Here is a 15679-nt window from a genome sequence, read left to right as displayed (position 1 = left end):
AGTTTTAGTCGACCACATATCACTTACATTTTAGTCAACAAAATGAAAATGTACAATAGATTTGGTTGATTAAAATCTAAGAGTCAGAAAAAATGTGGTAGTTAAACGTGTATATTAATGAATTCCAAACATTTGCAAATAGGACGCACGCGCGTGCACTCTCATTCATAATTAGCATAATCCCCGCCCATGAGTTACAACTGCAAACTGCAACGTGTGCAGAACGCTGTGGAATCTCATGGAATTCTTTCTCAGGTTTGGCTCCAGTATATTGCATAAATGCTAAAGAGACTAATTGACCATATGCCTAGCAATACATATTAAATTATCATGTGTCCATCAAAGCCAGCTAAAAAACGCCTGGTGCTCTTCTGAAAACGGCCAGCTGGTGGCGCTTGAGAGCGCTTTGCAAGGGCAGCATGTTTCCATCTGAGATACTTTGATTGCTTATGAATATGATACAGAATATCCATGTCTGAGTAATGTGTTGCTAGTATCTAATTTTGAAGAATATTACTGAATATAAAAAAATGCAGTAAAAAGCAGTATTAACTTCTCCATTATTGTTGTTCAGTCGGTGTACAAGTAGGATGATTTTACCCGGCCGACAGTGAGCACTGCCTATTACCCAACGTTGAACAGTAAAAAAAAAAAACGGGGCAAAACAACTCTTTTAAATATTATTATGGTACATAGTGCATCAAAATGCAATGCCGTCAGTTTGATTAAATTAGAACATAGAACGTTCAAATGTTTTACACACCATTTACACGTGGTAGGGAGCAGGTGTAAATTTCTTTCGTACTAACTAACATTTTGAAAATACAAACATTTTCGTGAATCCGAAAATTTACGTCAGAGCGGCTTTACGAATGATTTACACACAAATTCGTTCTGCTCGTGTTTCATGAATGTGTGCCCATTACATTTAAATGTTTGTTGAAAATGGTATAAAGGTTTTTCAAAACCATATTAACTTAACATAAATACAAAAAGTACATTTCAAAGAATGTGACATTTGATTTTTTTATATTTTCTTGGTGTTGCAAACACACCTCTCAAGCTCTGTGCACCACAGGATGTCCTCTTTGCCGTTCATCATGACAGGGAAGTGTTGGTCTTTGCCCTGTTTGATGGAGTTGGAACGTGTTGTGATGGTACGCACCTTACCAAACTAAAGACACAGAGAGTTAAGAGACTATGCTTGATACAACCCGCTCAAGGTCATGAATAAATAAAGTAAATCAATAAAGGGCTCAAGGGTTTACATTTTCACCAGAGCCTTTCATAGATGAAAAATTTAGTTACCCTAGCAACACGGCCGTGTTCCAAACAGTCCTGAAGTTCTAATTTATCCATCCCAGAGGCGCACAGAGGCCTGAAAGAAAGCAAAAAGGCATTTAGTACATATATAACTTTTTCATTTGTATTAAAATGCTGATTAAAAAGGTTTAGAGATGTTGTCTGGAGACTATTTAAGAGAATTTTAGGATAGATGAGATGACAAATACCTCTTCATTCCTGGCAGGTTTCCCCAGAAATAACGTGCCCTGTGAGCAGCTGATACCTCAATAGCGTCAATCATCACTGGATTGCACTAGAGATACACAAAAACAAATTAAAATGAGAAACAACCAGATCAATCCATCTACAACAACAACAGCCATGAAGAAACTCAAACCTCTAGGAATCGTGAGATGTCTCTCTTATCGTTGACGCTCATGGCAACCACATTCTCAAACATCCAGAAGAAAGGTCGGTCTTCCCCTTCCTTTGGTTTTGCTTCACTCAAGAGGCGGTAAAACTCAAAAAACAGGCGCCCCGTCCCCTCTAAACACAATATAATAAGCAAAACATTTACAAAATCAAGCCTTACATAGTTACTATAGCTGCTTTTCCCCCTGTCGGGCCAAACGGCTCTAAGATTGTTATGGAACGGTTACGCTTATATTTCCACTTGAGCTTGGTTCGATTACAAACTGTGCTCAGCCCGGACAGTGCTGGCAGAAAGCGTGTTACCACTCAGGATTGGTCACTTGTCTGTTGTCCGACTACCAGTTTCTCTGTAGCTGGCTAACATAGTGTCGGCCCAGATCTGGCCCACATCTGGAACGCATGTAATCCACATGTACCAGATGTGGCCCGGATCTGGCCCGACACTATATTGCTTTCTGGGTATTTACATCTCATCCCTCTGTAACTCTTGCGCATCTATATTACATTCCAAAGAGCTTTGTTATCAGCCCCACAGTTGAAAATGAAACCATATCCGTACCAGCTGGGTCGGAGCAGTATGGAATTTAAAGGTTAATCAATCAGAATGGTTTGGCCTGATGGTGGAAAAGCGGCTTATGATAATCTTAGTCAGTTTTCTCATTCATTGTCTGCCAGGCTATAATTTTATGTATGATGGCTTAGAAAATAATAGCACAACTGCACTTAACATAATTTGGGATATTATTCATGTCCGTCCTGCAAGGATAAGCAGTTTGGAGAATGGATCCATAGCACAAAACAGGATGACTTTAACATAAAAATTGTTTTAATAAAAATACACTGCCATAGATTGGATTGTAAACACCATATTAATTCAGCACGTGACATAAAACAGCAGGTAATCATAACAAATGTGTGTGAGGATGAAAGATTACCGTAATAATATTCATAAGCTATAATGTCTTACCGTACAGGCCTTTCCTGGCAGGGTTGACAATTGAAAGGTCATTACAGGGACTTCCACCAATCACCAAATCAAAGGGCCCCCATTCAGCAATCTGAGCAACAGAACAGTACCATCTAGTGTTAGCACAGCAGCACTGCACATTCACCTCAGGAAGTCTGAAGATCCATTAATTTGTTTCCAAATGTTTTATTATACAGTCCAACAGCACTCACCCAATTTTTTTCAACTGCCTGGAGGTATTTTTCCCATAAGGATTTTATTTTGCCCATAAGGATTTAAAAAAAAAGCTTTTGTTAAAAAGTTACGAGATGAATCACATTACAAACCTTTGATTTGAAGCAAAAAACGTATTTGAAAATTGGACAAAAAGAAAGGTATAAGGCTGTGTACTTAACAAACTTAATGATGGAAACAAATACATGGTGCTAATGACATAATCAAAGAAAAAACATAAAACTATTGATTTCCAGATGTTGATATATATATATATATATATATATATATATATATATATATATATATATATATATATATATATATATATATATATATATATATCAACATCTGGAAATCAATAGTTTTATATATATATATATATGGCCCGACACTGTCCCGCTGTCACTGCCTTCTGCCATTTCTTCTCGTTCAAAAAACTATGTTGCGCGCTGCGTCTGCGCCAAACTAATGCTGGCTGGACAGGATTTACCACGAGTTTTCAAAATCATGATAATCACACAAGGTTTTAATGATAATTAAATTTTAAACTATATTACTAACCGTCAGTACATTTTATCGTGGTTTATCGTGAATCCGGTAATCGTCCCATCCCTAGTGTGGCTGGTTAAGTGAATGATGTGCTCCACACCCGTAACAGTTGGTGGCGGTAATGCACCAAGTTGGTATGCCAATGCCAACCACCAATAATATAAGAGAAGGAGGCTTCCCAATGCGCTTTAAAGCCACAAAAACTTTATAAAGTAAAAATTCTAACTTCCGGCGGACCGTCTAATGAATTCCACTTAAAGGAAAAAGTGTAACGCCTCGCGCAGTTCAAAATGCTTAGCAGCAAGTTTTAAATATGGATATTTTCCTTACACAAATGCATCGATTCGCTTCAGAAGGCCTTTATTAACCCTGATGGATATAGATGCACTTTTATGGACTTCAAAAAGCAACATTCACTGCCATTATAAAGCTTGGAAGAGCCAGGACATTTTTTTATATAACTCTGATTGTGTTCATCTGAAAGAAGAATGTCATACACCTAGGATGGCTTGAAGTTGAGTAAATCATGGGCTAATTTGGGTGAACTAACACTTTAACTTTAAAGCTACACTGTGTGATATTTTCCCCCATCTAGTGGTGAAAAGGTATATGACCATCCAGTGAATTTTAGTTTCTGTTCCTCTCAATTCCGATTTCGTTTCAACTCCTACGGTGGCCGATTTAGTCCAAGATTAACATGGCTTCCAGTTCGACCTCGTCCACATTCGACACGGTGCCTGTGGGATATTCTGTGCGCAGTGGGATGGTTGGAACTCAACTGGCCTAATTATTCGGCTAGAAAGAACTGCAGCTAATCCAGAGTGAACTTTGATGATAGTAATGTTTATGCAGTCATCCAATTGCAAGGCATAAACAGGTTTGCGTGGATATGTAGCCTACATAAATGTGGTTTCTGTGAGAGAACAAATAAGGATGGTAAATATACATACACAGTTAAGAACTGTATAACTATACTTATAAGTTACATTTGTATAATGTAACCGTAAACCAGAGCTTATTGTACCATATATAGGCGCTAAATGCAGCTGCATTAAAAGGAGCGGAGCTGCTGCTAACAAGCGGTGTCCGGTTACAAAAGTATGTGCGCCGCTTTAACGTTAGCACTGCAGTGCGCTCTGTATAACAATTGTTAATATGCCGATCAGACCTGATACATATTTCCATCAACATACATTACAAGCAAATATTTTCTATAAACGAATAAACATTGTTGATAACAAAATAACTGAATGATTATTCAAATAGGTGAGCATTACGCTATTGTATGTTGACACAAAAATACTTCTGAGGTGACATCAACTGAATTACGCGATGACACACTCTGAAACACATCTACAATGACAATAACTATTATTACTCACGGAGTTATTAACGCACAGAAATACCACACAAGGAAAAACAGACTTTTGAGGAATAAACAAGCCAGGAAAACTCTGTATAACTGTTACTGGACGCTGCTGAGATGAAAACTCTCTGCACATGCACCAGACAAGTCTGAACAAGTTGACGCGCACATGCGCCAGGCAGAGAATTTTGTACAGTGCCATCGAGTATTAAAACCGGTTAAAACGCGAAAAGCGAAGCTTGAATTTACGGGTATGTCCCTCTTTGGCTAATGTACTTTCAAGATGGAGGGGCAACATGGCGACCACTGTTAGATCCCATTACCTTATGTATTTTCAATGGCATATTATAAACTTACGAGAATACTTTATTACTTGAAAGAAGTAAATATACATTAATGAGCACATATATTTTTGAAAGAACTAAGTGTTTTTAGCTAAGAATAGACTAAAAAAGTTACACAGTGTAGCTTTAAGAAAACCTTGCTAGAAAGTTAGACCAAGTTCTGAGAACGTTCCCTTTTATCTGGGTTGGAATTCCTAGTTTTTGAACAACAACAAAAAGAACAGTCAACATTCCAACAGGAAGTGCATCTTTTTCTCACTGACACTGATAGTTCCGTGAGTTGATAAGGAAACTCCCTGAACACATCCGAGTAATTTGGAGTAATTACCGGTCACTGGGTTCATAGATGGCATTTAATTAGGTATTCCAGATGTTCTGCTAAAGGAAACTGTGGGAATGGCCTGTGTATTTCTTCACCCTTGGCACATCTGCGTGTGCCAGTACGAGAGCATATCTGGAGCTGGACTCTTTTCAGGCCTTCTCATTCTTTCAGTGTTTCATAAATAGCCCAACCCAGGGCCCCAAAAACCCCTTCCAATATATCCCTTCTCTCTTTTCTTCTGCGACAAGAGCCCTTTCATGCATCCCTCTCTGCGATCCCGCCCAATCCAGCCTGGCAACAACAATGGGTGAGTGAATGAGTGATTGAATGGGAGGGTGAGGTGGTGAATGGATGAACTGAGAAGAGGGGATTTAGAAAGGGAGAAAGCGCCTTTGTGTTCCGTCACTAAGGCTTAAGACAACTTGTGGCTCTCTGTGTGTGTCTGAGCATTTGAATGTGAGGTGGAGAGATAAAAGAGCCAAACAGAAACTTGGAGGAGTGACGACAAAGACAAGACTCAGGTGAGGCCATTAGCCTTATCAAGTGCTGTTGAAACAAGCAACACGCTACTAAACAAATAACCTTGGGCCAGGTGTGTGTGGCCTGTGACGGCGCCAAACGGTCTCTACACATTCTTTTATCAAATGAAACAGATGAGGGAACACAGAAATTAGTCTTACTAGGTTAATATAAAAGCTGATTATGTAAAAAACAACAATACAATTGTTTTCACAGACCGGATAAAACATCAAATTATCTCCTGTAAAAACATCAAATACAGCAGCAGATAACAGATAACAGTTAACTCACATTTTTTCTGGTGATGTTGCGAACGTCATGCACATACTGGATTTTTCCTTCATGTCGGACAACTCCCACTGAAATTGAGTCCTCACATACTTCTGATGCAATGTACATATCAACCTTGAAGCCCAAGTCCCGAAGTACCAGATAACCTGCAAATTAACATAAAAACATTCATAGTAAGAGACTTGAAATTCAGAGTGAATAGCACTCATAATCACTAGTGTCTTTAGTTCTGGCCTAGGGTGAACAGACGTCCCGCTTTTCCCGGGACAGTACTGTATACTTCAGCTCTATTTTTACTGTCTCGACTTATTATAAAAAAATCATGTTTTGTCCCATATTTCGTCTTTCCTAAATGTCTTTGCTAGGTGGTCAGATAAAAGTGAGTACAGCAGTCTTCTGTCATGCGTGAATAGCCTAATCAAAGGTAGCCAATCTCATCATAGCATATTTTGGAGAACAAAATTACCATCCACTCACAATTCGTTATCGATTAACTTGCCGTTAGTGAAGGTGGGGTAGAGAGCATGGAGAAAATAGTTTTAGAAGCGATCGTTTTAGAAGGTGAATATAAAATCTAAAGAGACATCATATTGACCTGTTGCAATGCCATCAAACAGTGAAAGGACTCTGATTGGACGTCTCTGCTCTGCTGGGACTGCAGGGTAAATTTTTGGACTTTCCTGGAAGAAAAGAAAGATGTATAATTGAACAGCTTTGCAAACAGAGAATTTATCTCTCTGTAAAAGTTAATGTGAGACTCACAAACTCCTGTCCATTGTCATTGACGAAGAACTCCTGTAGTTTCAGGCTCCAGTCGTGGCGTTTCTTTAACACGCCGTACAGCTGCAGCGGTTGACACATGTAGCAGCGCCATGGGTCCAGATCACGGGCGCTGTTGGCCGCTCCTGCTCCCACTAATATATCCAGACAGTCCACACAGAAACACCTACGGGCAAATACACTGATCAAAGACAGCCTTTAAAAAGTCGAATGAAACCGACAGTGTTAAAGGTGAAGTTTGAGTTTAATGTGTAAGCCATTTGTAGGGTGAAACTGTGGCACTTTTAAACCAATGCATTTAGTTTGAGTGGCCTGACATGAGTTTGAAGAGCCAAGGCTTAAAAAAAACTGTAGCCTGTATCAACAGCAGCAAACATAGCACAAAATTATTGTACAGTTTAACACAAAAGGCTAATCTATACAGACCTATCTCAGTTTCCAATCATTTCCCAAAATGTTATCTGAAAGGATGTGCTTTTTATATATTTAAGGGGGAGTACATACTTGTGCAGGCAACACTTCACAGGCTCTGACTACATTTTTATTAAAGAAATGCAAAAATACAATACAAAGTATAGCACCTCAACATCAGTGAGTAAAAATAGAGTTAAAACTGCACAAAATTTAATTGTTTTCATGTTCTAATTAATTTCCATATTTGTTTTAAATTTAATTTTACATTGTCAAGTTAATTTAATTCAACTTAGATGAAGGTTTTGAATGTTGATGGTGTACTGACTAAATTGTGCGAAAATTGGGGATGGTGGCAGTTTGTGGCAAATGGAAATTAAATGATACACTTTTTGAAAGGCAATCTATCAATATGATGAGTGAGAGAAGAAGACAAACAAACGGCTCAGACAAACAGACGGCTCAGAGATTATGGTGGTTGGGGTAGTCATGGAAGTGAAGTGTGACAAAATGCCAAAATGCTATTGGAATGAAATGCGAGATTGAGTGAGAGATTGTGGGACAAAATGAGCTTGTGAGAAGCATGAATTTCGTACCTGCAGCAATTGGCGTTTCCACAGAGTAGAACCTCTCTTCCGCCACAGCACACAGTGCAGTATGACTGGTAGCCATCGTCATCGTACATGTAGGAGATCTCTAAATAAACATCCTGACACATTCACAAATAAAAACATGTGTAAATAACTTAAATAGCTTCCCTGTATAGAGTCCCTGTTTGAAGCAACGTATCATATTGCTGCAAATAAAGTGAAATAGGATCATGCAGCGATGATGGAAATTATCTATGGTGAAATCCATACATCCATGGCACTTCCTTTGTCCCCTTAAGGTAATCGATAGATACAACACTGGTGTCCAGGTGTTAGGATCGAGTGCTGTTGTTTTATGAGCAATCCTGTCAGCGCGTGTTGGAAAACCATGTTCCCAGACTCTCGAGTTGTGTTGTGTTCTGGTTTGAGTATGTGGAGAATAAGGTCAACTCTAACCTTGCATGTTAGGCAAAGGCCTCCTTCAAACAGCGGGTGGAAGGTCGCCACTCTCGTCTTTCCACAAGAGATGCAGAACTCTGAAACAGACAAGCAAGCATATTGACAGGTGGCTGAGTCAAAATACAAGAGTAACTAGGAAAACAGCTGTGATGAAGTTACATTGTAACTATATATTTCCAGCTATTACTGCCAATTAAAAACTAGTATTTCTTTGAATTATTTACAAATAATACCTTTTTTCATGTTATGGCTAAAATAGCTGATTATTAAAATTGTATACTATTTTGTCAAACAAACAAAAAAACATTACACCATAAAAACTCAAATCTGTCATTTTAAAAGCTGCAAGGGAATTTAGGCATCACAACATTATAATGTTTAGTATGAAAAATATATATTTATTTGAATATTGATTGGCTAAAGACTACATTACATAGTGTTACTAAGTGATCTGTGTTTTTAAAAGTTACTTTAATTTAGTGATAGATGATGGCAAAGACAATCTAAATGTAAAAATAGAGGAAAGATAAATAAAAAAAACGTAATATAATTTTTTTTTTTTTAATTGGTCTTTGTAGAATGCTTTTTTCATTGTAAAAAGTTAAGTATGGCGCAACTTGTAAAACAAATGCATTTCTATCCCTATTTTTTGTATATTTTTTATATACAAAATTATATATCTATTTTTAAGCAAAAACGTGTTATGAATGCAAGGCTTGTAGCAGGTTGCAACACTACACACCTTCTATACTTCTGTGATTCTTCAAAACTTCATGGACCATTTGTTCTGAAAAGCAGATAAAATTGCAGTCATGAGCAACAAGTAGGAAATTCAAACACATGTTGGTAAAGCATCAATGATATCTTGTCAAAAACTATATACACAAAGCCCAATACTATATTTTAATGATTTATAAGCCTGAATCAATTATTTAGAATTCCAATGAAGAAAAAACATACATTTTCATATTTTATACTGTGTAAAGGAGCTTGTAGAGTTCTATTGTTTACAGCCATTTACACATCAAATAATTATCTGTATCATTTAAAGGCTTAGTTAACCAAAACATGAAAATTCTGTCATTATTCACCCCCACCCCCCCATGTTATTCCAAACCCATGCAGTTTGATTACCTAGACTTTAAATGGATGAACACAAATACTTCAGGTTTTATTAAAAATATCTGCATCTGCATTCTGAAGATTAACAAAAGACTTATGGGGTGAGTAAACGATGACAGAAATGCAAATTTTGGGTGAACTAACCCTTTAACATCACATCTGGAGTGCAGCAATCGGTTGTCACCCATGAACATGAATAATATCCTTAGTGTGAGCTCTAACCTCTGCTGTAGACGTCCTCAGTGCCAGATTTGGCCTTACAGAGGCTGAGTCGAGCTCTCTTAGCAGAGGGGGGGAACTCCGGAGGGATGGAGTCCAGCAGCGCTGAGCTCTCTGAGGCCATGGGAAAAACACAATACTCCGCTGGAAGAGACACAAACACACTAATATTACTCACTGATACAATCAAACATGCTCAAACATGTACTGTGAATAATGGCATGGATATTTCATAGATCAGGCACTTAGAAAATGAATCAAAAAATAAATATTATTATAATATAAATGTTATTGTGCCCAAACAGGTTAATTTAATTACTTTGAATTTTTTTCTCATTACAGTGAGAATTTGGGGGTAAATGTGCTTAATTAACCTGAAAATAAGTTCACAGTATAAAAATAAGCTTTATTTTGTTTAACCAATATATATATATATATATATATATATATATATATATATATATATATATATATATATATATATATATATTATTATTATTTTTTTTTTTTTTTTTTGTGGCAAATTATGACAAAGACATTAAGAAATTGACCAAATGAAAAACAGCCATGAACATGCAGACAGACAGCTGTTAGACTTTTCTCCCACATCTATAATTGCTGTGGGGAAAAGCCAGCAGTCTATAAATCATAAAGTAATTAGATAGGCTATTTCCTCTTTCTGATTCCACTGTAAGACCACACTACCAGAGACTTCTGCTTGCTCATCTCTGCAGTGGTTCAGAAACATTTTCAATGTCTTGATGCTAAATTCAAACACAAGCACCCTTAGGTTTAACAGCCCAGTATCGACTACATGAAAACACAATGGCACAATTAACAAAAATGATTGATATGTTAGATACGTTTTAACCAGAAGGTTTAAGATAATAAAGGACCTGATATACTTGTTTTAATGAGAGAAGACACATTTAATCTTGCAAACAAATGACTTCACCAGCTCAACTTCTGTTGTGGGTCTCTGACAGGGACTGTGAATGTTGTGAAAGTTGCCTTTAGTTATTGTGATGTCAATGAGCAGGAAAGTAAGACATTTTCAACTGCTCATACAAATATGCTTGGGAGGGTCACTGAACTGATCTATTAGACACAGTTATCCCAGTTGAAAGGATAAATAATGTACTTCAAAAAAGAGTTGACAGCTAAAGCAGCTTCAATTTGAATAACTCTGAAGACATTTTGCAGCCCGCCTTAAGATACTCTCCTGAAAACTCAAGGTATTGGACATTTTAATATGATAGACCAGCTCTATTGAATCCCAGACAGTTGTGTATGATCTGACACACTAAGCTGGTAAGTGTGAGAGTGTAACCTTCTAATACCTGACTGAGCCCTGACGCCTGAGGGCCCTGCAGCTTGTTATTTAAGCAATACCACAAATACTTTACTGTCACAGATTTCCACAGAATTTGAACACCCTTTGTTCACACATTCTGTGTCCTTTGTTTAATAATTATTTCACTAATGTAATTTAGTGCTGGGCGGTATACCGGTTCATACCGAATACCGGTATTTATTTTTGTTATGATATGAATTTTGATGATACCGCAATACCGGTATATGCCGCGTTCGGACGTTCGGAACGCGGCGCAGCGTGTCACTGTTTGAGAGGGGTCACGTTTCACTGTTGCACTGTAATGAGAGCACATCTGAGATCGCTTCACAGCCTATGGTAAGTTCGAAATCACCCCCTAAAGCCTCATTCACTATTCCCTACGTTATCCACTTATATTGTTCACTTGGAAGAGTGAATGAAAACGAGTGACTGAATTCGGACAGCCGTTGTGTGTACATCGGCTGTACACTCGTTATTGCGGTGCAATGTGTGATTGAATGAGTGCACTCAATAACGTCCACTATGGTTTCAGACACCACTTCAGATGGCTGTCCCTCAAATAATGCTCTATTTGAGGTTATAGGGGGCGATTTCGGATTCAGCCCTTGATTACAGCTGAGAATTCAAACTACACCCGGCGAGCGAGAGAGAGCGGTTTCTGCACGGAGCTGAGATTAACCTTCTCCACATGGATCATATTATAGCACATAAAGACCGGAGCACGCGTTTAAGTTTTTTTTATGGACATATTTCATAAACTCTAGTGCTCTAAACATAAATTGGCAGCGTGTATGCGCACATGTTTCATCACGTCTTCTTCAAATGAAATGTAACGTTATGCAAAGGACACTGAACTGTATGTCTGATCACGACCGCGATGACACGATGGGTTATTCTGCTACACAGAAGACGATGTAAGTTAATAAATAGACTGACAATTCAAAGAAGAACGGGCAAAAATTTTACTGCTTTATTCTTTCTGTGTTAAACTGAAGTGTTGTTCAGAGACTGTAGTGCTCTTAAATGTTTTGCAAATATCTTTCAACCTTTTAAATGTTCTTCCGCATTTCTCCCTCGTTTTGTCAGTTTGTTGTTAACTCTTTTTTTTTCTGTCTCCATGGTCATATTTTAATATGCATGTGTCAGTAATGAGTGTGTTGCATGTGTTTTATTGGTTGTTCTCTCCGCACAGCATCATTTTGTGGGGCTTTGTTTTTCTACAATATTCACTCATCAGGACAGTTAAACAGGGCATTCTTGTCAATCTACTGCAGTATATCCTCTCTCAATCAGTAGAAAATGTGGTTAACACCCAGTCATGCATAGGGGGAAAAAATACCGTCAAATACCATGAAACTGATATAATTTGGGAAAATACTGTGGTATAAATTTTTGGTCAATACGCCCAGCACTAATATAATTACGCTTTTAACTGCCAATAAAAGTGTAGAACTCTCAGCTCCATTTAACACATTTTCCACAGAAGCAGAAAAAAATACAGAAATTATAACCCAGGAATGCTTATAAGCTCTTGAGAACAAAACTACTCGATTATTTTTATTAGTTAGCTATGTATTATTATATATTAACTGCTTTAAAAATGCTAATAAATTAATAACACTGTTATTATTTTTTTCTTTAGCAAATCTCAAAATGAATATCCATTTTTGATATTGTACATATATTCTGCTATGTGTGTAGTAACAAAAATGGGCTTGTACGTTAAGCCGCAGTCTTGGAACTCAACTACAGTGTGTGACTTCAAATGAATTCATAACATTCCCATATAATAACAGCTTTGAGAAAAACTTGACCAACAAGTTACATTACTTTCCTGTTGCTAACATTTTCTATGACTTACCAAGATGGCAATGTTTCAAATTCTGCCAGTAGAAACTGCTCAGTCTGTAGGGCTTTCTGTAGAAACTGCTCTAACGGTTTTAAGTGCGGTTTTAAGAGTTTGTCTTTTTATGTCTCGTGGTGGTTCACGTTACCTATTTATTTTAATATTATGTTCAATTTGTGTATTCGGTGGCTGTAAAAGGAGTATTTGTCTGAATGTCACTGCATTAGAAAAAAAAACATCAAACCAAGTGGCATCTGCAAACTAGAGTTAGTCAGCTATTTTTAGTCTTAAATTTAGTCTTAGACTTAGTCCTGTGTCAAATATACTTTTTATAGTTTTAAGTATATTTTAGACACTTAATATACTTTTTAGTTTCTATTATTTTTAGTCAACCTTGTCCTGTTTTTGTTTAGTCAAGTTTTAGTCAGTTTCACAGACAGAGCTTATATTAAGCCAGGATTAGGCCTTATATCAATAAGGACATTTAAGTAGTTTTATTTTTTATTTAATCATAATTATTGCACTTTCACCTATAAGCACAAACTCATACACATGGTTTATTTTATCTCATCTAGTGTCCTGATGTATTATAGGCCATTTTAACATAAATTGACACTGTCTACATTATGAAAACTGGTAAAGCAAGAAACTTCTCTCAAAAATTAAAACGGTGAAATTCCTAATAGTAATTTAAATAATTCCAAATTACATTCATGTTTTTCTATTAAAACAACAGCAAAAAATATTTTGTATTGCCACACAGCGGTTGTGTAAGTTAATTTATTCAGCAACCACAATCGCAAACAATATAGCCAAGATCCATGTTTGGATTTATTACAGATTTAGTAGCAGCAAACTTAAGAATATCTTAAATGGAGATCTAAAATCCAGCTTACTTGTTTGTCTATGTTTTCATATCATCAGCGCATCTTTCGCATGGTAGAGAGAGTGTGTGCGCATGATTGCCAGATTGCAAAGATTTAGTAAATCACAGAAACACAGAAAAATGATCCTTTTACTGTAACAGAAAAGCTCTGATTGGGGATTTAAACTCTTGACACCTGGCAACTGCAAACTTGTAGTAGAGGCTTGTACAGCAGTTTGTAATATTATGTCAATTTTTTGGACAAAAAATAAAGAGAGGTTTTGGTAAAGTTTTTATTTTTTAACTACATTTTAGTCTTGTCTTTTTCCGTCAACGGTATTGCATGTTGATATATTCAGTTATCATTTAATTGTCGTCTCGTCATCGTCTTGTGTCAGTCATGGGAAAAAAGCTTGTAGACGAACATTGAATGTCATAATTTTTATTAACGATATTAACACTACTGCAAACACATGATTCTTGAGCTTTTCTCAGAGCTAACTTAACTTTTCTGTGCCATTTTTGCTTCTAACTAACTCCTCTCAAGATGATTAGAAATGTACAATATATCGGTACCACATTAGATACTTTTTTTTATAAATGTAATGCTCATTTTCCCTATTTTTACATTTAGATTACCTATGCTTTCATCAAGTTAAAGTTTAAAGTCTTCTGCTTTGTTTTGTGCTTTAATCTTTAAAAACACTAATTATTTAAAGGGATCCCATGGTGTTAAGACTCACACACACACACATCTGACAGACTGCTCTGTCTCAATCGAGATGTGTTATGGGCTGGCCTCATCAGGCTCCACGACAGTGGCTGATTATGAAATCGCCCCCTAAAACCTCATTCACTATCTACGTTAGTCCACTAATACAGTTCACTTGAAGGAGGGAATGAAAACGAGTGAGTGAATTCGGACAGCTGTTGTGTGTACATCGGCTGTACACTCATTATTGCGGTACAATGTGAGATTGAATGAGTGCACTCAATAACCACTATATGGTTTCAGACACCACTACAAATGGCTGTCCCCTCAAATAATGCCCTATTTGAGGGTAAAGGGGGCGATTTCGGATTCAGGCAGGGAGTGCTGGCCTGCCGAATCGGAACTAGGTGACAAACTAGGCAAGTCAACCTCAAGTATAACATTACAGCTGATTGACCGTGTGTGTGTGGGCATGTTTTCGTGAAATATCAGGACACAAATGTGTATAATGACATGGGTATGACATAGGTATTACAAAAAGAGGGTGAAATATGAGGACGTTCCCCATGTCCTCACTTTTCAAAATGCTTATAAATCACACAGAATGAGGTTTTTTTCACAGAAAGTGAACTGCACAGTCTCCTGTGAGGGTTAGGTTTAGGGACAGGGGCAGTGTAAGGGGATAGAAAATACGGTTTGTACGGTATAAAAACCATTACGCCTATGGAATGTCCTCACATTTCACAAAAACAAACATGTGTGTGTGTGTGTGTGTGTGTGTGTGTGTGTGTGTGTGTGTGTGTGTGTGTGTGTGTGTGTGTGTTGTGAGCGTGAGCGCGCACTGATCTTTTGGTGTGTGTGTGTGTGTGCGTGAGTTTGTGTGCACATGTGTTTGAGTGTTTTAAATGCAATTACAAAGCAATTAATTGGTTTTGTTTAGCTCTGAAACATTTTTCGAGTTGTGTTGTGGTAAAAATAGCTACGGGTAGCGCCAGTTGATTGCCGAGTGCAACCATTCTACGTCATCAACC

The 15679-nt window shown here is 37.3% G+C and overlaps 1 protein-coding gene across 2 annotated transcripts in view; it reads right to left on the bottom strand.

Annotated features, from left to right (window-relative positions):
* dnmt3bb.1 (DNA (cytosine-5-)-methyltransferase 3 beta, duplicate b.1) overlaps positions 1-15679 on the bottom strand; it is a 54981-nt gene that overhangs the window by 5915 nt on the left and 33387 nt on the right. For both annotated transcript variants that reach the window (XM_079801838.1, XM_079801839.1), the window contains 12 exons: positions 9875-10015; positions 9273-9317; positions 8528-8607; positions 8078-8190; positions 7053-7236; positions 6886-6970; positions 6291-6436; positions 2684-2774; positions 1682-1830; positions 1512-1597; positions 1309-1378; positions 1056-1174 (listed from right to left, as the gene is read on the bottom strand). In XM_079801838.1, the coding sequence (XP_079657964.1) occupies positions 1056-1174; positions 1309-1378; positions 1512-1597; positions 1682-1830; positions 2684-2774; positions 6291-6436; positions 6886-6970; positions 7053-7236; positions 8078-8190; positions 8528-8607; positions 9273-9317; positions 9875-10015 (1309 nt within the window). The remainder of the gene's footprint in view (positions 1-1055; positions 1175-1308; positions 1379-1511; positions 1598-1681; positions 1831-2683; positions 2775-6290; positions 6437-6885; positions 6971-7052; positions 7237-8077; positions 8191-8527; positions 8608-9272; positions 9318-9874; positions 10016-15679) is intronic.

The sequence above is a fragment of the Gobio gobio genome, assembly GCF_949357685.1.
Source record: "Gobio gobio genome assembly, chromosome: 21".
In the NCBI taxonomy this organism is placed as follows: Eukaryota; Metazoa; Chordata; class Actinopteri; order Cypriniformes; family Gobionidae; genus Gobio; species Gobio gobio.
The sequence above is the reverse complement of the archived record's forward strand: the minus strand, read 5'-3'. Positions and strand labels throughout refer to the sequence as shown.